This window comes from Mastacembelus armatus, chromosome 6 (assembly GCF_900324485.2).
Source record: "Mastacembelus armatus chromosome 6, fMasArm1.2, whole genome shotgun sequence".
NCBI classification, from domain to species: domain Eukaryota; kingdom Metazoa; phylum Chordata; class Actinopteri; order Synbranchiformes; family Mastacembelidae; genus Mastacembelus; species Mastacembelus armatus.
In genome coordinates, this window is record NC_046638.1 from 7,345,903 (window position 1) to 7,371,067 (window position 25,165).

At 40.5% G+C, this 25,165-nt stretch overlaps 1 protein-coding gene across 1 annotated transcript; it reads left to right on the top strand.

The window, feature by feature from the left end:
- LOC113133064 (cyclin-dependent kinase 17-like) lies at positions 1 to 24,756 on the top strand. The gene is made up of 17 exons (XM_026311595.2): positions 1 to 308; positions 9,200 to 9,348; positions 12,107 to 12,271; positions 13,040 to 13,173; positions 16,772 to 16,897; positions 18,903 to 18,959; positions 19,162 to 19,276; positions 20,167 to 20,261; positions 20,408 to 20,470; positions 20,634 to 20,757; positions 20,916 to 21,036; positions 21,499 to 21,596; positions 21,745 to 21,850; positions 22,291 to 22,333; positions 22,529 to 22,619; positions 22,803 to 22,880; positions 23,569 to 24,756. The coding sequence occupies exons 2-17, from the start codon at positions 9,222 to 9,224 to the stop codon at positions 23,604 to 23,606; spliced, it is 1,581 nt and encodes a 526-aa protein (XP_026167380.1). The 5' UTR covers positions 1 to 308; positions 9,200 to 9,221; the 3' UTR covers positions 23,607 to 24,756.
- The last annotated feature ends 409 nt before the right edge of the window (positions 24,757 to 25,165 follow it).

The window sequence follows — 25,165 nt, forward strand, 5'->3', positions numbered from 1 at the left end:
CAACCAGTAGTCACCGTCGCCTCTTACACTGACATGGTCTCTGCGACCGAAAACCGAACAGCAGCGCTTCCTCTTCCTTACTGGGAGTGAAACTTTAAAGCCTGAACGGGCCATGCTGCTGGACGCCACCAGCCCGCGGATATAAGCGACATTGGAGACCAGAAAGTAGCTACCACCACACCGAAACCACAAAGAAGAAGCAGAAGAAGAAGAAGCAGAAGGACTCGGTCGGAGGGAAAGACGGCGTCCGGCCTGAGAAGAAGCTCCGAGGTCGGGGACTCCGGTCGGAGCAGCGGTCCGCGTTTCTGGTGAGAGTCCGTCCGGTTTTCACTGTAGTTTTTGTGAAATCACCTCAGGCTGAACCTGCAGACACAAGAAACATTTCCACCACCCTGCGTTGACATGAAACAGGCTCAACAATGCAGCAGTGTTTACTTCACAGCCCGCGGTGTGCTCACCGGTGAACGGCCGCATTTCACCAGAACAGGCTGCGGCGCTTCAACATGTTAAATAGCAATGAAGTGAGTGTGGGTTGTAGACAGGCAGGACTGGCTGCATGCTCTGCATGTACCGTCTTGTAGAGTCGCAGCCAAAATATTCACTGACCCACATTTCACAGATGTCCTGACTTTCTGGTTCAGAAAAGTTCAGAGCTAAGTTGATGGAGCAGCGTGCAAACTGTACCAGGCTCTGAGTCCTCACCCGGGGTCATCATTAAGACCTTCAGCTGTTTCAGCCGGGACAGGAGCCTGCATGGGAGCCAGTGTGAGGAGGACTCCGACAATAGTTTGTAGGAATGTCACCTCATGCAGCTTTCAGTAAATCCTTTTCCTAAAGGTGTGTGTAGGTGTGTGTGTGTGTGTGGGGGGGGGGGGGGTTACCTGTGTGGTAGTTTGTGTATAGGTTGGTAGGGTTTGTGTTCTGGACGGGGATCAAAGCCCATGTGGGTCCATATTAATTGTTCTCTGTAATATAGTTATCATCAATATCAAGATGATTTCCTGATCATATGTACATAAACCCCAGTTGGCAGTGTATTAGGTAACCCCAGATAAAACTGATATAATTTATTTATGCATATTTATACTGAGAGGTGTTTCCAGTGTTTAGTCTACCCTGAATCCTATAAATGGGATGGACAAAATACTAGAATAGTTTTTTTAGCTTATATATTGCTCTGCTATCAGTTATTCATGTCATTTTATTATTCCATAAAAAATCTGAAAACATGAGAAATCTGAATTTCCCACTTGTCCAAAATATAATAAATCTTTGCATTACCTTCACAGAGGAGTTCAGACCAGTGGGTTCTTGACTTTAAATGTTACTTTAACAATATTGAAAACAGCTTCTGGTTAATTTTCCATTGATCAACTAATCAATTTAACATATATTCATATAAATGCATATAAATTCACATTAATAAGACTAGATTATGCTGAAATCAATAATGTTGAATTTTCTCCCAACCTGTTATTTAAGAAAGTAAGTGTTGCCCCTAGATCTATTGTTTTTGTTATGCTAATGCTGATACCACAGAGCAGTCCATATGCAGTCCATCTTGTCACTGTTTATGTTGTGATGGCTAAATCAATGAACTGTGGCACTTTCTCTCATTTCCAGTGGGTAAATTCCAACTTGACAGTCACAAGCTGTTGAGCTTCCTCACTTAATGTGCATCATTCAGGAGCCTGGTGGGCTAAAAAAAACCTTGTGCTGAACCTGGTGCTTGCAGGAGGGTAGGGAGCAGTGGAGGGGACAGTGTGTCCGCGTGTGTTGCTTTGACTTGTCGTTCCCTTGGTGAAGGCCTTGGGAATGGTGGTGGCAGGGTAACCTGACCTGCTGCGAAACAGCTGTAGCCACGCGGCTCTGATCCCTCGAGTCCCAGTGCAGATCAGATGATGCAGATACACATGAATGGCTGTGAGTGTGCCAGGGATTCATCCTCTATGTTTACACATACAGTGACACAAAGATTTCACACAAAACTTCAAGGAATTTTTAGGTGATTTGAAATTCTTGCCCCTGTCTTTTGCTAATACAAATGTGTGATATCTCCGTGTGTGTGTGTGTGTGAGAGAGTGTAAGCTCATGTTTAAGCAGCAGGCTAAGACAGCTGGCTGAAGGTTAATGTGTCACTGCTCCCTGGGGAGCAGCTGCTATGTCACAGGCACTACTCCTGTCTATAGATAGCTATGAATACAAATGCTTCCTCTTTTCACTGCTGCATTAACAGAAGAACGCTGGCACTGGCATCCAGCTCAGCCCTCTCACATGCAGTTGCCCCACAACACAAATGCTGCTGCTTGCAAGTTTGGCTGCTTGAACTCCCTGGATCTCTGTCTGAGTCTGGAAGTGTCTAGTGATACCAAGCCGCCTTCCCCTCCCTCCCTCCCTTGAGCCAGCTGGCTGAGAACCTGAGTGAGTTATACAGTAATAACTTACACTACATATCTAGGGCGTCATCTGTCATATTAATGTCTGAAACAGGTGAGGGACAAATATTGCCTTTTTTCCCCTCGCTCTTGGAAGGATTTGCAGGAGCTGTCTGAATACTGATCTTTATTTAGAAGCACACACACACACAGACACACATATATATCTCTTAATCCAGACTAATTTTCTTACAGTCATTTTAGGTTTGTATATTTAAAAAGGTTTAATGAAAAATGTTTAATCCATGTGATTGGTTTTTAATTTAAAAATTCCAAGGCGCTCTCAACCTCAGCTCAGTAGGTTTTTCTAATCAGGCACTGAGAAACTAGATGACTGTTCAACAGCTAAAAATAAAGGTTGCCATTCTTTGAAAACACACCAAGTTTTTCATCAATTCAGATGTGACTTTTTGGATGCAAACATCTATTAATAAGAAAATACAGATTAAATGAAATGGAGATAAGGCAACGCAAAATTAATCCAAAACAATATTGATAATTAAATTATTCAGATTGTAAATTCTGTACGTTTCAGTTTTTGTTGCGCCAAATAAGAAGTTTTTGTCTTGTTTTGTCTAACCAACTATTGAAAACCCAAAGATGTTCAGTTTATTGTCACATGGGACAGACACAGCAAATCCTTACAATTGAGATTCTTGAATTTCATAATAATTGTCATTTGTGTATTAAATGATGGATGAAATGGAAATAATGCAGCCTTAACAGAAAGAGAAACAAATAGTTGTTAAGAAGAGACAGCATTAACTTTCTGCAGGCTTTCTCTCAACTGCTGTGCCACATAAGTGAGCCTGGCAAACAGGCTGCCTGAATTTACTACAAAGGCAACTGAAAGCTGTTTGTATTTGTAGTTTAATATGGAAACTGATATTCTGTTAACCTCATTCTGGTGTTCACCCTTTGTGAAATTGCAGTCTGGCCTGTTGTTCAGTCATGAAAGACTGTCAGGACCTGGTCGGGCTACTGGTACGAGGACGAGTGCAGACGAGCGCTCGCTAATTGTCGCTCTCTCTGATGCTAATTCTCTGCTCGTAAACGGACACCAGGTGACTTTACTCAGGCTCAGATCAGATGAGTCCTCGCCTTGGCGATTATCTCCATAATGAGCCAGAGAAGAGTCCCTGATAATCATGCTGCCTTTTATTCTGAATAAATGAAAGATATCAACATCTCCTGTTAAACTGATAAATATGAAATCCACCCAACAATGAATTGAGGTGAAAAAAAGTGTCTGGTGCCTACTAGATAAAATCAAACCATTTCTGTTGACCTCAGCTGGGTCCACAAGGCTTATCTGTCACAATTCATGCTGCCCTTTCCTGCCATTCATAAACTGTGTTATCATGTGAGGTGTAAGTGGTGCTCTAGATGTTTCATTTTCATTTAAATGATCCGTTTAATCGTAGTTATTCTTAAGATATGTTTATGTAAGGGGCTTAATATAAGTTAGTTTTGTGTTGTGAGTAGTTTAACCATTTTTAAAATTCTGGCTGTACTTTTGCATGTGGCCAATCAGCTGTGAACCAAAAAAACTGAAAGTTGCACATTACTATTTTCCCGAACCATAAAATCTTTGGTATTTTTGCTTAGAAAATGACTTTGATTTATCCATTGCCAAAACAGTAAACAGTTAATTTTTAAATTGAGTAGTTGTTGTTGCTTTAGTATGTTTCTTTTTTTATGTTGTTTGGATGGAAGGCTTAAAACTAGAAATAATCAGTGGTTCAAGCAGTTATGAAAAACGTCATTCCTAAAATACATCTTTATTTTATTCTGTTCCACACTAATGCCTGTTCTTCCTCAGGTTTACAAATCTATATTCCTGCTCGGTATACTGTTAAACTGCAGCTACTGACCTGCACTATAGAAATTGGTTGTCTCCTGTCTTCCTGCAGGCGTTGTTGGGCCTCATGGAAAGCTTAGCAAGGAGCAGGCCTGTCATTGAAGTTACTGTAACCATAGCAGCAGCGTTAATCAGCCAGTGTTCGAATCTTATTGCCTGTGAGATCTGTGGCTGTGCGTCACTGGTCTGACCTGGCCTCCTTTGGCCACAGGCTCTGGCTAAGGTGTCTGTTGTATTTTTTGTGTGCATGCACATCAGGTGTGATGTGTCTGTTACCACTGCTGATGCCTGTAGACAAAGGTGACGGGTGAAATCAAGGTGAGGAAGGAGCATGTGACAGTGAACATCTAAATCAGCAGAGGAACAATGCAAATATAATGAAAGTTGTTTTGGACTTGTCCTTAAAATGAAATTCAAACAGATCTTCATCTGCTGCATTGTGTGGGGGTGTGGGGGTGGGTGGATGTGTGGTGGGGGGCATCCCTGCCTGGTTGTCATGCTCAGCACTGCTGTACTCAGCTAAGCACCACGCAGCCACCACTACCTCCTGCTTCTCCTGAAACAGGCTACTTTTTACTGTGCACAATGCAGCCTTTATGTAAGGCCCCCATAATGGAGCCAGCTCCTTCACTCATGTCCTCATTGTCTTGGCCAGGATGAGAAAAGGCTGCTCTTTAGAAAAACGAGGCTGAGCTCACCCGTGAATCATGCCAACACTCACACTTGTTCTCTGTCTCCTTCTGTGAGCCAGTGGAAGACAAGCAGACGAGTTTTGTAGGACCCCCATATTCCTACAGCCGGTGACGTTAGGTGGTTTACTGAACCCTGGAGGGGTCACAGAGAGGTTGCAACCTTTCTTTTCCTGTTTGTGTCCAGTCAGCAGTCACCCTGAGGCTGGGATTGTGTCTGTGGTGTGATTGGTTCATGTAGCAGAAGTGGGACAATTACAGACTTCCACAGTGATGATAGCGTGTGGAGCACTAGTCTGTCACTGCAGTGCTATCATGGGGGGTAGTGGCTCCTCACAGCAGGGAATATGGCCTTATAGTTACACTCATAATCGGTACGGTTACGGTTTGCTTACGGCTACAGTGGGAAAAGGACAGAATCCACATGAAGCATATGTCTATTGTCACCACTGCAGCATCCACAATACCACAGCTCCTCTCCTCTTTTTTTTTTTTTTTTGTGTGCATCCACTATACACTCTTCGGCATACTGTACTGCCAGGAAAACAGAGGTGGAAAATGTAATTTGGCATACAGCTGCAGTCACGTTTAGTCTGTGAGGCAGGACTAATGTTATTGTGGGGTATTGATGACTGCTTTAGGGGAAAAGGATAAAGAGCATGGTCCTGAACCAAAGACAAAAAAGGGGACGTTTTGGTGCAAATAATCAAAATCAAAGGTGAGCTTGCTAGTGGTGAGTATTGCAGTATTGCTCACTAAAGAAGGAATGTCTAAAATGTCTATGCATTTTTCCTTGTCATGCTGATATGACAATTTTGAGTAAATAAAAGAGGAGGCATCTCACTGATGTCGGTGTGAGAGCCCTGTTTCGTGTGCTTTGGTTTAGGGGATAAAAACGTAAACGTCAACGTGGGCTGCAGGAGTGGAGGGGGTAGTAGTTGCTATAGGGTGTGAAACGGAGAGACGGTAAATCAGCATGCATGCAGTCTCTTGCCGTGCACTGCATTTTCCACATGGAAAAAGCAGTGGGGTTGCCGTGGCGACAAATCCCAAATCAGCGTGGCGCTCGGACCCTTCCACTCCACCCCGCATTTCTCCCCCTTCCCTGGCGACCTCCCAGTGGATCCAGCCTATTTAGGGGAGCAAAGCTAAGGCTCAGAACAGGGATCATGTCCAAAGCTTTGCACTCAATCCCAGAGCAGGAACGTGGGCCAGCGGATATGGGTGCACAGTAGACCCAGTCCCCCCTCCTTCTTTCTACTGCTGCTGTTAAATTTCCATGAAGCTCTCAGAAAGTGATTTTTTTTTTTTTTTTTTTTTTATCCCCTGATTCTGCTGGATAGTAGGTCATACCCTGGTTATTTATGAGATGTTAATGTGCCCCTCATATCCCTATCATGTAGATTCATAAATTAAGAGGGGATTCTGACTTTTACCACGTAAACTAAAGAGAGATTGACTGCAAAAACAACAGTGAATGGCATGTTAGTTTATCCCAAATTGGGTGGCAGATAATCCTGATTTGAGCTTAGTTTAGCTATTGTAAATGTAATATAGTGTTTGAAATGTCCAGAGGAATATTAGAATTAGGCCTGTAACTAATGATTGTCTATTATTGATTAATCTGTTATTTTTCATGTTTTCTTTTTACATTTAGCTCAATGTAATGCGTTGTTTAGTTAGACCAACAGTTCAAAACCTAAAGATATTTCCATGATAGAAAACAAACAAAAGCTAAACATTTGCAAAACCTGGAACAAGCAAATATTTAGCATTTTGGTATATTAAAGGACAGTACATCATAGATGTTGATTACATTTTACAATTTAACTGTTTCTAAAACATACAAAATATTTTCTGTGGTGTAAAAATGTACAGAATAGAATTGGTAGAAACTCATATGTCTGACGCAGGCTCCTAAATCACCAGACTTTTGATCATGTCTCCTTTAAAGCAGCCGTCAGCAGTGGCGAATAGTTAGTCAGAGTTATCAATGTGCTTTTTCTAGCTGGCACACATGTTGTGGGTTGTGTAAAGCTGGAGTGTGGGTAATGTGGTGAGCTGTTCATGAGATGACAGCCTGCTTGCCCATACTGGAGCTCATGTGTCATGAGGTGGAACTGACTGAAGCGAAGCCATTATACTGTCAAGGTGACGTTTGGCCTCATCTCGCTTCCTGGAATAATTAGACTGATTGCTGAATGACTAAAAGCACAGAAGGAGAGTATGTCCAAATGTTGAATGAAAGCTGCACAAAGATAATTATGTAGTCTGAACTGGAAAAATAAACCTGTAGTTAAAAGGAGTATAAGTCTTGGACAGAACAGGTGAAAAGTAGCCTAAGGTCATTTGTGTTTCCAGAGGAAGCAGAATATTTGTCTCTACTAGGTCATTTGAGACAGCGTTAGTTGACAGTTAATAATAACCTGATCTCTGCTTGGGTTTCCACATGGAAAAAGCAGTGGGGTCGCCGTGGCAAGTGGCTAGTGGTTCAAAACTATATTAACTGCTACCTGCATAATGCACCTGAATCTTTGATCCAGCGGGTGCATTGCATTGTGGATAATGTAGGTGACAAATAAGCATTGAAAAAAATTTATATTGTTCACACTGCTGACACTATGAATATATTTTCCTTCTGCAGTTTAAGTGCTCCTGATCTGCAGCCTAATATTTTGTCTTTGCTCTGTCCCAGTTTGCTTTGGCCCTAAGCCCAGTTCAGACAGACGGTAGCTGCTGTGTGGAGAGAGGGGAGGGGGGGGGGGCAGGCTCACTGACTCCTAAGACCTCTCTAGGACAGTCTCTAAGGTGATTCAGAAGATGAATCCTTATTCCAGATTTTTTTTTTTTTTATGTTTTATAAGTAAGCCTGAAGATTCATTTTATTTGCTGATTGGCTTCTGTTGTGTTTTGTCATGTTTTCAGTTACGGACTGACCAGTTTCTCCTGCTCCACTGCATTTACCAGTCAGTAGCAGTTTTGATTATCCATTAGTCAAATAAGTAATTTATCCAAATTGCCAAACATTCTTGTGACCGTGAAGATTCACTGCTTTTTTTTTTTTCCCCTTTCATATTTGAAAACAAGCCATTTTGAAGACATCAGTGTCAATGTAAAGATATGGATTCTTCACGTATTATAATGTTTTATTAATGGAATACTTAGTTTCTGTACAGTGACACAGGTAAGAAACTCGACTCATTAGGACTTTGACATTTTGAAGGTCGCTGAAAATCACAGCAAAGAGTGCAGGCCTAGTTTTCTGTGCTGTGGTGAATTTCTTTAAAACTTCTCACTTTTCTTCTCTATGGCTTTGATTGAGTTGCAGTGTCTTTGGACAGAATTCAGGTTATGAGTGGTGTTTGGGAAATAAAAGGCTGTCACGAGGGAGGCAGCATGCCCCAAGGGGCTCTCTAGATTTACTCATCATTGTCATAACAGACAGACGGACACAAGTCCAGATCTGCAACTGCAGCGGAGTCATGATCTCTGCATTGAGGTCACAGGGAGAGGCTTCTTGTAATCTGCTCCTGCCAGACGTTCCAAAACATCTTTGTATTTTTCCTCTTCTCACTCAAACTATTTTACTTATGCATTCTGTTTTTTTTTTTTTTTTTTTTTGTTTGTTTTTTCTTTTACACATATATGGTCTGTAGCTCTTTCAACCAGTAACTCTCATGCACTCTCATAAATACAGCTGGAATGTGTGATGTGACTCGATATGGCCCAGACTAGTCCTGCTCCATTCAGCAGCAAATCCCCATGGTCAAGGATTTGCTTGTACAGTCCGGTGTGCCAGAGACCGTACTCTAAAGTCACCCGTAACAATCTCTCACCGACTTGTCATGTTTTCCCAGGGGAAGGAATGTTATGTGCCTGAATGAGCTCACTCATAATTAATGCAGGGTGCTGATTAGTCTGGTTCATTGTTCGCCCAGTCAGATATGTGCTGATCCAACGGTTTACCTCTTGATGTGGGATTGTGAAACATGGCTGCAGGCAGATGAGGTGTATTCTTGTAAATTTATGGTAGTTTACATTGTATGTTTTACCAGTGAATTGTCAAGGCCCAGATCAACACTACAGATAATGGAAGTACTCTTCTATAACCTAAACAAACTGTACCTTTTTTTTTTATTAGTGTCTTGCATCCATTACAACCGCAAGTCATATTTTTTATTGATTTATTTGTATTAATTATTTATCATTATCAGGCCTCCCCTTCCTGAGAGCTCCATGGAGAAGATGAAACGGTTCAAGAGGCGTCTCTCTCAGACACTACGAGGCAGCCACACCATCGACGAGTCGCTGTCTGAGTTGGCTGAACAGATGACCATCGAGGAGAACGGCCTGAAGGACAGCGGTGAGCTATACCACTTTGTAAATGTGACGAGGGAGGAGCCGCTGTATCCAGAAATATTTTTGACCTTAAAATTTCAGTTTGAATGTTTTCCATTGATATTCCTGATGTTGTTAGTAACACAGATCACCTGGATGGTTTAATGATTCTAAAGGTTTATTTTATTGCCAACAGTTTGAATTACTTACTTATGTTTCGTGTATGTTTTATTAGTAGCCTTTCAGTTGGTTTTCCCATAAAATGTATTATAGTAGAGTCTATATAGATATCACAACATAAGCAATTTGCATTGCTGTGATAACAGATTTTCCACTACTACATTCATGTTCTCAGAGTTTTATGCAGTCAAGATAGAGGCATTGTGTGAAAAACAGTGGAAGCATTGATGCGTTCTGCCAGGCTGCAGCATTTATGGATTTTAAGACTTGTTTTGCTGTTGAATGCTGTTTTATCTCCAACATTAAATGACGCAAGGACAGTCTAACCTTCGCAACTAATCGTTCCATCTGCAGAAAAACGACTGAGGTTTAGTTTATTTGACACAATGTGAGCAAAGGTCCCACGTCACACACACCTACAAAATGTAAAGGATCTCCCTTAGCGTGCATTTTTTTTAATAGAATTGTAAATACATTTAGTAGAATTGTATGTCTACTGAAGCCTTGGCAACTTAAACTTATCACTTAATAAAAGTGGCCATTCAGACAGTTAACATGACTTTTTGCAGAAGTTACTCCATCTACTTCACAACTTTGTGTTCACTATGGGTCAGTGTGATGTCACTATTTAATTTTTTATGGACACACACTGTTCCACACTCACACACACTGTGGTTGGTTACATCATTGACTTGGATCCCACTGAAGGTTGCAGCCATCAAGGCGTCAAAATAAAAGCAGAGTGGCTCAGCAGCTTATCTCTGCTGATATTCACAAAATCTGCAGGGAGTGAGGGAGGGAGAGTGCCTTGGTGTGCCACCCCATCGTTGCCATGGTGCTCAGGGTCTGGAAACATTCTAGAGTTTCCATGACATTGCCACGACGACTTGGATGACTTGGAGAAACGAGCCAGGCATCTAGATGCAGTTTCCCCCTGCTTTCAGCTCCTCTTCGTTGCTTTTGGCCACCGCGGCCTTTCCCCTGGACTTCTTTCAGTGCTGGTATATACGCTTAACACAGACACTTTCTCTCTTGTCTTTTGTTCAGATGAGAATTTTTTTCCCTCTTCTTCAGTCAATCAGACTGTCCAAGTCCCCTCCCACCCTGTCCCCACCTCCCTCTGAGAACTAACTGGGCTTTGTAAAGAGCTTTTTGTGCAGTGATTAACACCAGGTTTGGCCAGAGTGTTCTGTGCTTGGTGAGTTGGACACACAACCATGTTTTGTGTGTGTGTGTTTTTGAGTGTGAGTGAGCTTGCATGAGCGGATTTTTGCAGCCTCGGAGGAGACAGAATGGAGTAGCCAGATGAAATGTGTGATTTGGGGAAAACGTTGTGGTCCTGATCTGATTATGTAATGCTCGGAACCAAGGTCAGCTGCAGCTGCACTGAGATAAGGGAGAGGTGACATAAGGACCTGGATATTACACATGTGCTGTGTGTTCTTGTTTTCATAGGAACTTTTTTTTATATGCATTAGTGAGGAAAAGCAGAGGTCGTGTGTTACTTAAAACCTTTGCACAGTACTATATGTCTAAAGCATTTTGATGTGTTGGCCGGTGTAACCAAAAAACAATAAACGGGTGATAAAGATTGAATTATAAAATATACTATGTGTCCCTGAGTTATATCTGTGCTAGCAAAACTGTTATATACTGAAATCTGATTTCATAGTTCAACAAGACCTGAACACGCAGTACTCTGAATCATCCTTGAAAAGGTTGCCTCAGTTTTGTGAGTTTAATTTTGGCAGAAACATTTAAGTCAGAAAACAACACTGAGGCTGACCCTGGAAACTGGAAGCCAGACAAGTAATCGCACTGTGGGGGGTGGTTTAGGTGATGACGTGGCTTGTTTCTTCACAAAGATCAAGAATTTTGTTTTTACATTTGGAACCTTATTTCCTGCATCAGATTTATTAAACTTTATGAAACATTTGACAGAACAGTTGTTTCTTTCAGCTTGAGCAATATGGATAAAATCCTGTATCATGGTATACATACGTTTATGTTGTGTGATCTGCATTAGGGTTATATGTAAATAGTTTTATTTAAAAATTTAGTTAAAATTGAAAATTGTCAAAAAACACAATTTCAGATATCTTCAGTTTAGTATCAGCATCAAATCTTTTCTTGAGATCTTGAGATGCAGGAAACAGCAAATGTTTTACATTTTTGCTAAAAAGTCCAAAACAACTATTTGATGTCAATAGTTTTAATTCATTTTCTGTTAATTGAATCAAAAAGGTTGTTGCTGGTCTAATTTAAATACAAGGCATTTTCTGGGTTAAGACTGTGTTGAAGGCAGTATCTGTTTCTAATCCACCAGACCAGCTGCTAACGTCATTACATTAATGCAAATGTTCTAGCAGAAGCAGTTTCTCACAAATAAAATATACTCAGAAATAGCATGTGAATTTTTGAGAACTCATTAAGCGTGCTTTTTTTTTTTTTTTTTAACAAAGGAATAAAGAGCTAAAGAGAGAAGTTCACATCCACTGAAGTGAAGTTAATAATTGATGTTTTGTTTTGGTATCTTTTTTTTGTTTGTTTGTTATTTTTGGGTTTTTTTGTAATGTTCTGTAATGTTCTCTACCTTCTTGCAGAGCCTATAGTGAGGAATGGTCGACCTCCATCATCCCATAGTGTCCACTCCTTCCTTCATCAGTACACAGGCTCCTTTAAAAAAACGCCTCTGCGACGACCTCAGAGCGTCATCGGAGGGGGCCTGGGCTCATTTATGGTCATGCCTCGCAACGGTAGTCGCCTTGGTGAGACACCACATCCACACACTGGCCATGATTACATTTCTTTCTTAAGCATTTAAATAGAGGTGTCATCCAGGAGATTTCTTTTTTAGGTTTGTTTTAGCTTTACAAATAAATGCATAATGTGAAAAATGTCCTGAAGATTTTATATAACATGCTTGTCTTCCACAAGTCAGCTAAACCCACACACAAGGATTGAAATTTTATGTGTGAAAAGGTGCTCAAACAAACCACTCCTACAGACATATGATAGCACAGACACGAGCATAAATCTCAGTTCAATCATTCCAGTGTTACTCTGTCACACAATAAACTATTTGTTTAAAAAAGTGAGGCTATAAATAATGACTTAGGACACTGCTGGCAAATCAGCATTTTGGATCCTCAGATACAATATTTAAATTTACAACTTTCCCCTGTATAAACATAAAGCCTGGAGGAGATGTCTGTGTGTGTGGGGGATTTACTCTGTGGTATATAGGCATGTTTTGTAAGACCCTGTGGTCCTGAAATGAATGAAATATGTCAGTCAAACATATTAAACCTAATTTACTTCTTGTGTATATCATCTCGTAGACTCAGGCCAGGAGCTTGATAAGAGCAGCAGGATTCATAAAAATGTCAGTGTGTGTTTGTCACACACGTTAAGTGTGTCACATAAGTCATCAGGTTGTGTTTAGCCATGTTTCCACAGACGTGCTCCAACTCTCGAACTAAACCCTAGGCCTGCATCCTAATTTTTTTCTCTGTTTATTTCTTTATTCCCTCCAGATATTGTCCATGAGAACATGAAGATGGGGTCTGACGGGGAGAGTGACCAGGCATCAGGGACTTCCTCTGATGAGGTGCAGTCACCCACGGGTGTTTGCTTAAGGAACCGAGGGAACAGGCGCATCTCAGCAGAGGTGAAATTTCTCTGTGTTTTCAGACTTTAATTTGGTCTTTTGCAGGATTTATGCTAAAATATGAGCACAGGGGTGGGATGTGAGTCATTGGCCTCTTATAACATGCTCTGACGTTTAATTATGTTTTTGTTATGAATCATGACAAATTTCCTCATCTGTGGTCGAACCTCTCTTAAAGGTTCAGCCTCTCTCTTTGTAATTGAAGGTCTTTTTAATTAATCCGCTGAAAAGCAAATGAGTGTGCATTTGACAAATGACTTCTTCCTTCAAGAATGATGTGTGCATTACAGTGTCACACTGTAACTAAGTGTAGGTGTATTCTCATAGTGTGTCATGAGCACACAGAAGGCCTCAGCTGCCCACACATTCTCAGCATAAACACATATGCACAGCAACTCCACATACTGTACTTCTGAGCATATTCTTGAAATCTGTGTAAAAAGGTTTCACATTTGCCACCACTTCCACCCACCAAACCCCCTCACTTACTTAATCTCTCTTTCTCTCTGTCACACACTGAGTCAGTCATGGGGAGGCAGATTTTCACATTCCTCTGCCGCTTACATAATGTCAACACATTATGGAGAGACTTCTCAATGTGATTTTTTAATTTTTTTTTGTTGTCATTTAAGAGATTACATTTCATCACAGGCATGTTTTGAATCCCAGGTGTGATTTTGCACATATAAAATATGTCACTACACAAATCCCTCACAAAAACATGTAAAAATCCAATTCGAGTGTAGTGGAGCATATGGAAAGACAGACGTACAGACAAATGTATAGTCACAGTGAAAGTTAAGGCTTTAATCCAGCTGGCTCAGGCAGTGTGACGTAAGAGCACGAATATGATAATGTGCCTGCTATCTGACAGGTTAACAGCTTAGGTGTGCGTAATGGGGTTTTACTTAGATTTTGCAGGTTTCTGATGTTGACTTGCATTAGATTCTTTTGTAGGCCCCTTTTGTAATTGAAAAGAATGTGACAAATATCTGACAAAATAGTCAGTGTTTTAATGCTTCTTTCATTTGTTTGTTCTATTCAACAATTAAATCTTACGTCAGTTAAATTCTGATATATTTCTATTACAGCATTTGATTTTAAATATGTTAAAGGTGTTAAATTCTGACTTTCTTTACAATGAATCCACGGCTGGGGACCTTAAATCCACCGTAATGGCTCCCAATGGGATTGTAGGATGTACAACTGGCGTTAGTAAGTACAACGACAGTCCAGTTGTCATAGAAGCAATGAAGTATCAGTGAACTTCTACACTTTGATATTTTTATCTGTATTTTTATTCAGTGCAACTTAGTAAATCTTATAGAAACCTTAAGGATTTGTTTGTTTCTTTATAATAACTGATCATTCTGAGAGTTTTTTTTCTAGTTGAGTTGACCTGTCAGTGTTCAGCATGGCTGTTCTGCTGTTTCACATGTGAAGGTGAAAACAGAGGTATTTAGTCTCCCTGGGTATTTTTTAAAAAACTGTGTTAAGTAAACTGATATAAAGCCTGTTACACATCCTGCAATCCCATTAGCAGCTGTTAATATGGAATGAAGGGACCCTGAAAAATCAAAACAAGGCTTATTTATAATATTCAAAACTCAAAACTTCTGCTTCTTTGAAGTACCCTCAGATAAGTCAGTCTGAAAACAGTACATTTAAAAAAGCAATAGACAAATACTTTAGTTTTTTTTTTTTTTTTTTAAAATGCGTAACTGATGTTGATATCTAACTTCCAGTGAACTGCATGTTGCACAAAACCTGCTGGGTGATCAAAGGAGGAAATGTCTTGTGTTTGAAGAACACACACTTCCCTTCCTCTGAAGGTGTTTATTGGTTGTTTTGATTGCAGGAGCTCTGGGGATTTACAAGTGTTAGCAGTCGCTGCACAGACAAACCTTGCATGTGGGACTGCGCAAAAGGTCCTTTTAAATTTGCAGAACAGCAGCTCACTTAGTTCAGGGCTACCCACACACGCACAGACCTGACACATCACCTCTCACTGTGTGTTGAGAGTATTTGCACACACTGCACCTCACACATCCTGTGACTGTTTCACAACCAGAAAAGGTTTGTTTGGACAGAAGCACGTACACACACAGTTAAACTCAGGTTCTTTTGTTGCAGCTGAACAACTGCTCAACACTATGCATTGTTGGTGTGAGCAGCACAATTGAGCGCATACTTGTTCATGAAGTGATCCCACAGTGATATCACTGTGTGGATTTGTTCATTGTCTCTCTGCTGCTGTGGCTCTTGGAAGAGGGAAAGTAGTAGTAGTAGTTGTTGTTGTTGTAGTTGCATTAGTATTAGTAGTAATAGAAGCAGAGGAAGAGGAAGGAACTGTAGGAGAAAGAATGAGGAAATCCCTCTGTCGGTGGTCAGGTAGCAGATTGTCTTTCTCTTGTTGCAGAGGGAGTAGTGCTGGATTGGGATTACATCACAAGGATTACTGTAATACGGCCCAGATGGGCCCCTGTTGTAACAGATTAGGACAGGCTGATTGGACAACTGGAGGAGGGTTGGGAGGTGCAAAGGTCGGGCAATGGATGGCAACACTGGCTCTGAGAACAAACCACCAGTCATGGGCCTGTACCCACAACAACAAACAATTACTTTACACACAACAACTGTGCACATTAGAGCAGTCTGATTAAACTGGGCGTGTATTTTATCTCCTATTAATCTGATATAAAATTAGTGCATAAAATTTGTAAGTAATGTCTGTGCTGTTTGTTTGCTTGTTTTTCTTCCCACCAGTTCACTTAGTTGCAAAGTAGAAATATATTTTAAAAGATCTGTTCAAAGCTTCAGATTTTTTTTTTTCTTTTTGGTTGAAAATAATATGGTCCTAGACAAAATGAATTTAAAAGTATGCATTCATACACATCCATCACTGAGCTTGTTGTTGAAATGTGGGGTTTTCCAACTTACACATTATTGTATGTTGTTTGGGGGGAGGGGTGGAGTCTGAAGTGTCCAGTGTTACTTCAGAGCAGGCGGAAATAGATTTAAAGCAGCTAGAGACAGCAAGAGGCTGGATTAACAGTAATCTAACAAATGGAGGAATTGCATGATGGGAAGAATTCATCTGTTGTATTGTGAGTGTTTGATTTTATGTAACAAATCATTAGGATCATGCTTTAGTGCTTTGTTGCTCTGGGAAAGACTTTACTCCGAACTCTAAAAGGGATCCACAGGCAACATTTATTATGTGTCTCAAAACTACTATGTGTGTGTGTGTGTGTGTGTGTGTGTGTGTGTGTGTGTGTGTGTGTGTGTGTGTGTGTGTGTGTGTGTGTGTGTGTGTGTGTGTGTGTGTGTGTGTGTGTGTATATATATATATGTGTGTGTGTATATATATATATATGTGTGTGTGTGTGTGTGTGTGTGTGTGTGTGTGTATATATACATACACACACACACAAAGCTGGCTGGCTATTACAGATCAGTATGTTTACTCTGGGTTTCTACTGTTTTGTTGTCAATCATTTAGTACTTGCACTGTTTGCTGACGATTAACTTTTGTTTTTTTTTCTTTTCAGAGTTTTACAACCTGTTGACATAGTTTTGTTTATCTGTGTACATGCAGGATCTGAACAAACGTCTATCCCTGCCAGCCGACATCCGGATACCTGACGGTTACCTGCAGAAACTGCAGCTGAGTAGCCCAGCCTTTGACCAGCCTCTGAGCCGGCGCTCCCGCAGAGCATCACTGGTGAGAAAGAGAGAGAAAACAAGGGAAGGGATGTAGAAGGGGGCAAGAAAGAGAAATTGCAGGGTATGAAAGAAGGCAAGGCAAAGGAAACAACTTGATAATTACAAATGGAAATCTGGAAAAAAAAACTGGAAATCACCTTTCTTTCTTCTTGCTGCTTCGCTGACTCGCAAATATCCTGCGGCAAAACATGAATTCCCCTGGGCTACCATGGTGTAGCACCTCTCTGATGTTTACTTTTCAACTAGTATATTGACCCACTTAGAGAAATAGCAGTCACAAATTACAGTTCATTTATTGTCCTTAACTCAATGGACAGAGAATCAAATGTAAGTTTGTGTAAATAATTTTTCAAACAAATACAAAAGAGAATATTTTGAGATATTTGAAGTAAATGAATGCTGACTTCTTGTGCTTTAAGAAATTATTGACATTGTGGTCTTTGCTTTTGTTCCTGACATTTAGAAATAAAAAGAAAAGAATAATGATGAGAAAATCAGCAGATTAATTAAATTAAAGTAATTGCTATCTTCCATAATACTAAAATTAACAAATTCCAGTGTGGAGAGTATAACCTGGTAAACACACTGAAAATCTGGGCTAAAACAGGCAAAGAATTTTTATAAAGGGTATTATGTAATTGATGTATTTTGTGTAAGCTGTATTTCGACACTGTACTATGTGACAGATGTGCAGATTTTTTACAAATGCTGCAGGACATTTAAAACTCCAACAAAGCCTTGTTTTTAGGATTTCATGTAGGTGTAGATAATATAGAGAACATCTATCACAGTTGATGTATAAAATCCCTAGTGGTTCACAAACGGATATGATCACCCAGACCATCAAGTTATATAATGTTCAGCAGCTAAAACGACCTACAGGGAAATGTAGTAGCATTAAAACTACTCAGTTTCTTTGTTAAATACAGTGGACAAGTCCATATTTCTTCATACTGTTCGTACGTAAATATACAGCACTCAATGCATGTGAAAGTGAGAAATACAGAGGAGAATCAGGCAGAACGAGAAAGAAATAGAGCTGCCATCAGAGAGGAGCTGAAGGATTTATAGATAGCTGTGAGAGTTATGTTTTATTTAAAGGCAGCAAGAAAGAGAAGTGTGAGAAAGTGAGAGCACATGCCTTTGACTTTAGGCTAATCTCATCCTCTCAGCCTGTTGTCATGTATTTACAGTGCACCTCACCATTCACTTCGTGAACAGCCTCAACAATTGCCTTGTGGTTTCACTTTGAACATGCATCTGTCAAAAAGTGGAACACAGGAAAAGTGTGGACAGTGAGCATCATCCAGTCCACTGCATTTGCATACATGCTCCCCAGCAGAGTAAATGCATCTGCTCAGTATATGTTCATCTTTGAGCTTTGCTCTCGGCTCATCTTACACTGGTCCTCATTCTGTACCGAAGTTCAGATTAAAGTCTGGTGAAGCTGCTTTCAGTTTTTATGCTCCTTGTTCCTGGAAGAGCTCACACTCGGTTTTTAAGAAGTGGCATCAAAACTGTTGCTTTTCATTACTGAGTTTGGCATCTCAGTTATTTAATAGTGTGCATGTGTGCTTGTTGTTACCAACTGGTTGTGAAGTACTGCATGCATTTTTTTTTTCCATTGCTAAAGCACATTATGGATGCAACCAAGCTGATCTACAACACTTCAAAGCTCAAACATATATAGTTTTCTATCATGCTAAAGAAAGCATAATAAAACTATCATCAAAATAACACAGTGTTTTCTATTGGGTATTAAATATGCTTTGTTTTCCTTAATTTGCCTTGCCGATAAACAAACACATTAGAAAAGCCAAAAGCCAATGGTCCTCTGTCACAAGAGATTAGCTGGGATGGTGGTTGGGGGTGTGTGACCTCCATATATCCCCCCTCAGCTGCTGCAGGGCTGTCGTAAGGATTTGTTTTGGTGTCTGTAATCTTGTCAGTGCTAATAAAGAAGCAGTCCTCATTAATGCTCTTTGTCCTTTTCTTTTCTCCAGTCAGAAATTGGATTTGGGAAGCTGGAGACATACATCAAACTGGACAAACTGGGAGAGGTATGCCAGTGTGCGAGTATGTGTTCACTGTTAGCCTTGACTTCTTTTCACTTGTCTACCAGGTGTTGATTTTCTCTGTGTGTTATAACAAATAGAGACACGGTTACAAAATGTACTTTTTAACACGTGACAGATAGACAGACTGTTGTGCATCAGTCCAGCGTCTGAAACCTTCGCTCTCCTCTTCTCTTCTGTCCTCCAGGGCACGTATGCTACAGTCTTCAAAGGGAGGAGTAAGCTGACAGACAACCTGGTGGCACTGAAGGAGATCAGATTGGAGCACGAGGAGGGAGCACCGTGCACAGCTATCAGAGAAGGTATGAAGGTTCAGAATTTAACTACAAATCCCACACAGGTCCCAGGAATGCTTTCCTTAGATTTGATGTGGATCACAGTTTTTTTTTTTTTTTTTTTTTTTTGTAATGATAAGCAGCTATATTATCAATAGGCATGTTCAGCACAGTAAATAAAATGCTGGCACATTGATTGCTATAAGTTGGCTTGTGAGAATTGGAGAACAGGTGCAGGTGTAGAGCTAGTTATTTTCAGCATCCTTCCAGGAGAATGCATTGTGTTTAGTTTGGAGTGAGAGTGTAATAACAGCTGTAGGAAACAACCCCCACACAGTCATACGTGGCTTTCCACACTTCCACCGAAGACTGGAGCAGAGATGAGTTCAAGCATGCATTTTTAATTTCAGCGCAATCTCTAACCAGCTCAGGTGGATTCACACTTCAGAGGTCACCTTTGTTTAACTGGAGATCTGTACTGTCAGCTGATAAAAAACATGGATGGAAAGTTAAATTGGTGGATTGTGTTTCATCACCATGTACAGACCATTCCTCTGCTGGAGTGAAAAGTACCATTTGTGACTGTTCTCCTCAGTATTTATTTATTGCTCATACACCACATCCTTTTTTGGGATGAATGGGAGCAATGTGACCTTTACAAGGAAAATTTTGGCAACATGCTGTCTTACACTTTTTAAGGTCATGGTGTTTTTTTCTTTTTTTAAATAACTGAGTTTTATCTGTTTGATTGACTTGTTGATGGTGTTCATGTTTTCATTGTTTTGAAATACACCTCACATGGTTTGATGAAACCCAGAGTCAGACAGTGAACATTTACAGTTCAGCTCAAAGAAAATAAACTGAGTATAGTCACGTATTCACTTTTTTACAACTCTCTTCTTTTTCCTGTTCTTTAGTGTCGTTACTGAAGGACCTGAAACATGCAAACATTGTGACGCTGCACGACATCGTCCACACAGACAAGTCGCTTACACTGGTCTTCGAGTACCTGGTGAAGCCAACCTCTGCCCTTTCTTTCTGCATGACTCACGTTATTCTGCTAAAATAAATACATTTTACCTCACGATTATTCATGACCCTCTGCAGAGTAGAGCTTACCTACCAACTTGCTCACAGCAGTTTGTGTCTCTTGTGTAGGACAAAGACCTGAAGCAGTACATGGACGACTGCGGGAACATCCTGAGCATGCAGAACGTTAAGGTGAGCTTCCTCTGGCAGCCTGCTGGCCCAGCCATGGTCACTGAATCAAGACTTTGTGGTTGCTGGTGTTATTACAAGAAACACTGTTGGTGTGCCCCCTGCTGGTGGACCACATTTTACCAACATGGTGTTAGTTATTAAACTCAGTTATGTCTTTTCCCAGATTTTTCTGTTCCAGATCCTGAGAGGCTTGGCGTACTGTCACAGACGGAAAGTTCTTCATAGGGACCTGAAACCCCAAAATCTGCTCATCAATGAAAGAGGAGAACTCAAACTGGCTGACTTTGGTAATGACTAAGATGGTTTTAGTGATTTAATTTTTTACCATTTGGATTTAAAAAAAAAAAAAAAAAAAGCCTTCATCTGTACTTTAATAATACTGCATAATACATTTTGAGTTTCTACTAATGGATCTGTTTTTATTCCTCATACTTCTGTTCCACAGGTCTAGCGAGAGCCAAGTCTGTTCCCACTAAAACATACTCTAACGAGGTGGTAACACTTTGGTATCGACCTCCTGACGTGCTGCTGGGCTCCTCGGAGTACTCCACACAGATAGACATGTGGTGAGTGGGCCTCCCTCAACAGGGGTGATTACAACTGTTAGAAAACACTCATCTCTCTGTGTATGTCCATATGACTACATGATGAAGGCCTGGGCAGATGTAATCCTGAAGTATGAATTCCTCTCATTGATTTCGAACTTTATTTGCTGTTTCTGCCACTAGTGATTTGTGGAATAAGGACAGATGTCTGGAGCTTGTTTCATTTAGCTGACACTGTGAGCAGATAGTGAGGACATAGGTGTTGACACAAGCTGTTATGGAATTTCACTATAAACTTTTAAGTTTCCTACTACTTTATCAAATCAACTCCTGCCACTTTTTTCATTTACTGGACAGATTAAACAGGCCTGCAAATGTACATCTCAGGGAGTTTGATCCAGATACTTATTGGTAGTTTAAGTCCACAAGACCTAAGCTTAAGTATTTGTGATCTTCTTTCTCCTGTCTGTGTCTTCCTGTCAGGGGTGTGGGCTGTATTTTCTATGAGATGGCGGCTGGCAGGCCCCTCTTTCCAGGCTCCACAGTAGAGGATGAGCTGCACCTCATCTTCAGGCTCCTAGGTCAGTGCTGCCCCCTGCTGTCAGTGAAGCAGTCAAACTTTTAATCATATTAGCCCGGGCATGCAGCCACATTGGCAGCATGAAAAGCCCCTCCAGCTGCCATGGTAAAGTCTGCCTCTAACAGGGCTGATTGAATGTCCTTTCACAGGCACTCCCACAGAAGACAGCTGGCCTGGTATATGCTCTATCGATGAGTTTAAATCCTACAAGTTCCCCATATACAAGACCCAGCCCCTCATTAACCACGCACCCAGGTAAGACTGGGATAGTTATACTCTATTTTAATTTTATCTTCCGTACATGAGTTGTCATTTTATATCAGTGTTGTACAACTGAGACAATGTAGCATCTGTCATTTCAAATTTAAACACCCTGACACCCTCTTAACACTCCCCACTCACTTCACTTCTGTTGTTAGCCCTCTATTCACTGAGGATGGAAACGAGCAAATGTTTATGATCAGACCCAGGTATAAGACTGTATTTAGTTAGAGATTAGTATTATTGGTTTGTTTAGTTAGGGCTGTGTGCTCTTTGTCACTTCCTGTAAGGAAATCCTGTGGAATAGTTTTTTTTTTTTTTTTTTTTTTTTGCTGTTTCCTTCCTTACACTGGCCTGCACCGGTGAGTAACCTGATCTCTACCGACCTCCTTCTCCCACTGTCCCCCTCTACCTCCCTGTCTCGCCCTCCACAGATTGGACACTGATGGCACTGACCTGCTGATGTCATTCCTAAAAGTGAGTCTCATAGTATCTGTCAGGCATTAATGCCATGTTAAAAGCTGTGTGACACATTTTGCTGCTATGTTAAGAATGTATTCTTGGAAGAAAGCGCATCGAGACATGCCAACACATTCGCATGCAAGCACACATTGCTGACCCTATTTTGCTGTTGTTGTTTGACTGTGTTTCTATTACTGCCCTAAATCTCAGTACGAGTCGAAAAAGAGGATCTCGGCTGATGAAGCAATGAGACAGACATACTTCAGGAGCCTGGGGCCACGTGTGCACACACTGCCAGAGAGTGAGTAATGAAATCACAACGCAGTAATGCAGACTTGGCAGACTTCGCTAGGTACAACTTGAAGGATATTGAAGCATACAGTGAGGATTGGAAGGATCAGTTACAGCCCTTTATAACGGAGACACTATTCTCTTGCCCAGATGTCATTTCTGTTGCACTGACTGACGCTTTTATGATTGCCAGACATATCCATATTCACACTGAAGGAGGTGCAGCTGCAGAGAGATCCTGGCTACCGGAACTCATCGTACCCCGAGTCAGGTGAGGAATAATGCAAGAATCAGTACTTTGATTCCTTACTGTAAACCAGAGGTTTTCAAACTGTTAGCCATGGCCTCATTCAGCAGTGTGTAAGGAAAGACATGAGACAAAGACGGTGTGAAATATATGTTCATACTAGAATTTACAGTTGTTTTTTTTTGGTCAGTAGTGGCTGTGACAAGTAAGATGTCTTTAAAAATTTTTTTTTTTTTTTTTTTTTTTTTTTTTTTTTAATCCAACCCTTGCTGAATATTAACTCCATCAAATCTTTACACACAGGCATGATACACATATTTGTACAGTGAATGTGATCTAATTTTTTCTGTCTTTTGCATTGTGCTTAGAAATCAGACAAGATATTTGTTGCCAGAACTTATCTAAGAAGGATTTCTTTAGTACCAAGAGTAATGCAGTGCTAGTTATGTATGTACCTGTGGATACATTGCAAACAGGAACTGCTAATAACTAGTTCAAACTACTTTAAATGGTCCCAGTCTACCAAAGTGTAGATCAGTCATAGCCTGAAGAAATAGGGTTAAAGCTGTAGCCTTCTCTATACTTCTCGTTTACAAGACTCAAGGCACTGAGCTGCAGTTTGAAAACACAGAGCCTAATTTTTCACATGTTGTGATGTTATCAAACACAACAGCATTTGACTTTTTTTTTTTTTTTTTTTTTTCCCCCTCAGGCAATGGAAAGAGCAGAAGACAAAGCATGCTGTTTTAGAATCTCTGGACTGTATTTTTTTATTTGGGAAGGATCTCCTAGCTGTACAGTCTCACCAATGGATCAGTAACCTGAGATGGATGTTGGCATGGAGCATCATCACTCCCCCCAAACTACTTGGGAAGTTCGTCCACAGTGCGACACCCTCCCAGGTTTGGCCTCAAACTGGCCCAAAAGTGACATTTATACTGTATATCTATATTTATTGAAAGGAACTTGCTGCTAAATCCAACTACTGTCTAGAATTCTGACTCAGTCACTTTAATGAGAACATGCAATGTATGTGTAGTTTTTTTTTTTTTGAAGTGGTGATATTTTTAGATATTTTTTGTCTATTTCCATTTTCATACAGAATAACTCCACCTCAAAGCTCCTCAGTGCAAGTGGTGTAGCAGTTTGAGTCTGTCTTTGTTGCCACGGTGCTGTTCTCAGCTGCACAATTTGACCATTCAGTCTGAAGATTTTTCAGGCCAGATTTGAAATAACTGGTAATTTTATTGTAACTGGAGGCTAATATGAGCGGTGTGCCAGGCCTTGTACAAAAAGATCACATTCTTCTCAGATGCTGGCTTATCATTCCAGGATGCTGTGGTCTCTGTTGTGACCAATGAACAAATGCAGGAAGACAAAGGCAGTGTATAATTATTAAGGGCATTACAGGATTAGTTCCACCTAAATTTTTCAGAAATCCTAAATATTTAACTGCAGTGAATAACTCAAGTCTGTATCTCTTCTCTCCAGTGTGTTGCAAAGAGGAGGTGCAAAGTGAATTCCCAGTGTTGCAAGCTGCAGCGTTCCCTTTTATTACAGAGGTTTTCTTCTGCCATTCCCATCTCCTTTACCTGTATAAACTGATCCCTTTTCCCACATTGCCTCCATCACTGTATTGCATGCCTGCTCTGTTTGTATGAGGAAGCCAACAGCCACTGAACTCCTAATCCAAGGAGCACTAGCTATAGTCCTGCCCTTAGAGAATGAGACACTGAGTCACAGTCTATTTAACAGTGTTACAAGAGATGTTTTGTATATTGTTTAACTTTATTTGTGGATAATTGTTATTCGTGTGGGATTTTGTTCCAGATGTCCTCCCATATTTGAGCTCCCCACCCCCTCAGAGTCAAGAAAATTAAATCTGAAGTTTAAACAGAAATCCTATGATCTGGTTTGGATTGTTAGTTTTCTTATGTACAGACACTTAACATTTTGTTTCACTTACTAATATTAGGGAACCCTGTATTCAAGCATTCAATGCTTCTTTTTTTTTTATTGAAAATGACATTCTTCACAATACAAAAAAATATACAGAATACATACAGTATACCAAGTCCAGTATAAAAAGAGAACATTATAAGGGTTAAAGGTTTTTCATTGATTTTGTAATCTCGTCTTCATTAATAGATTTTGAAAAAGAGAAAAATAGGACAACAAGGCACAGCCGGTACTGTCAGGAAAGCATAGTGCATACATAACATACAATACCACACAAGTGAAACAAATCAGTTTCACACTGTGATGACCATTTAAGGAAAAATATTTTTTTCACAAGATTAAAACTGAGC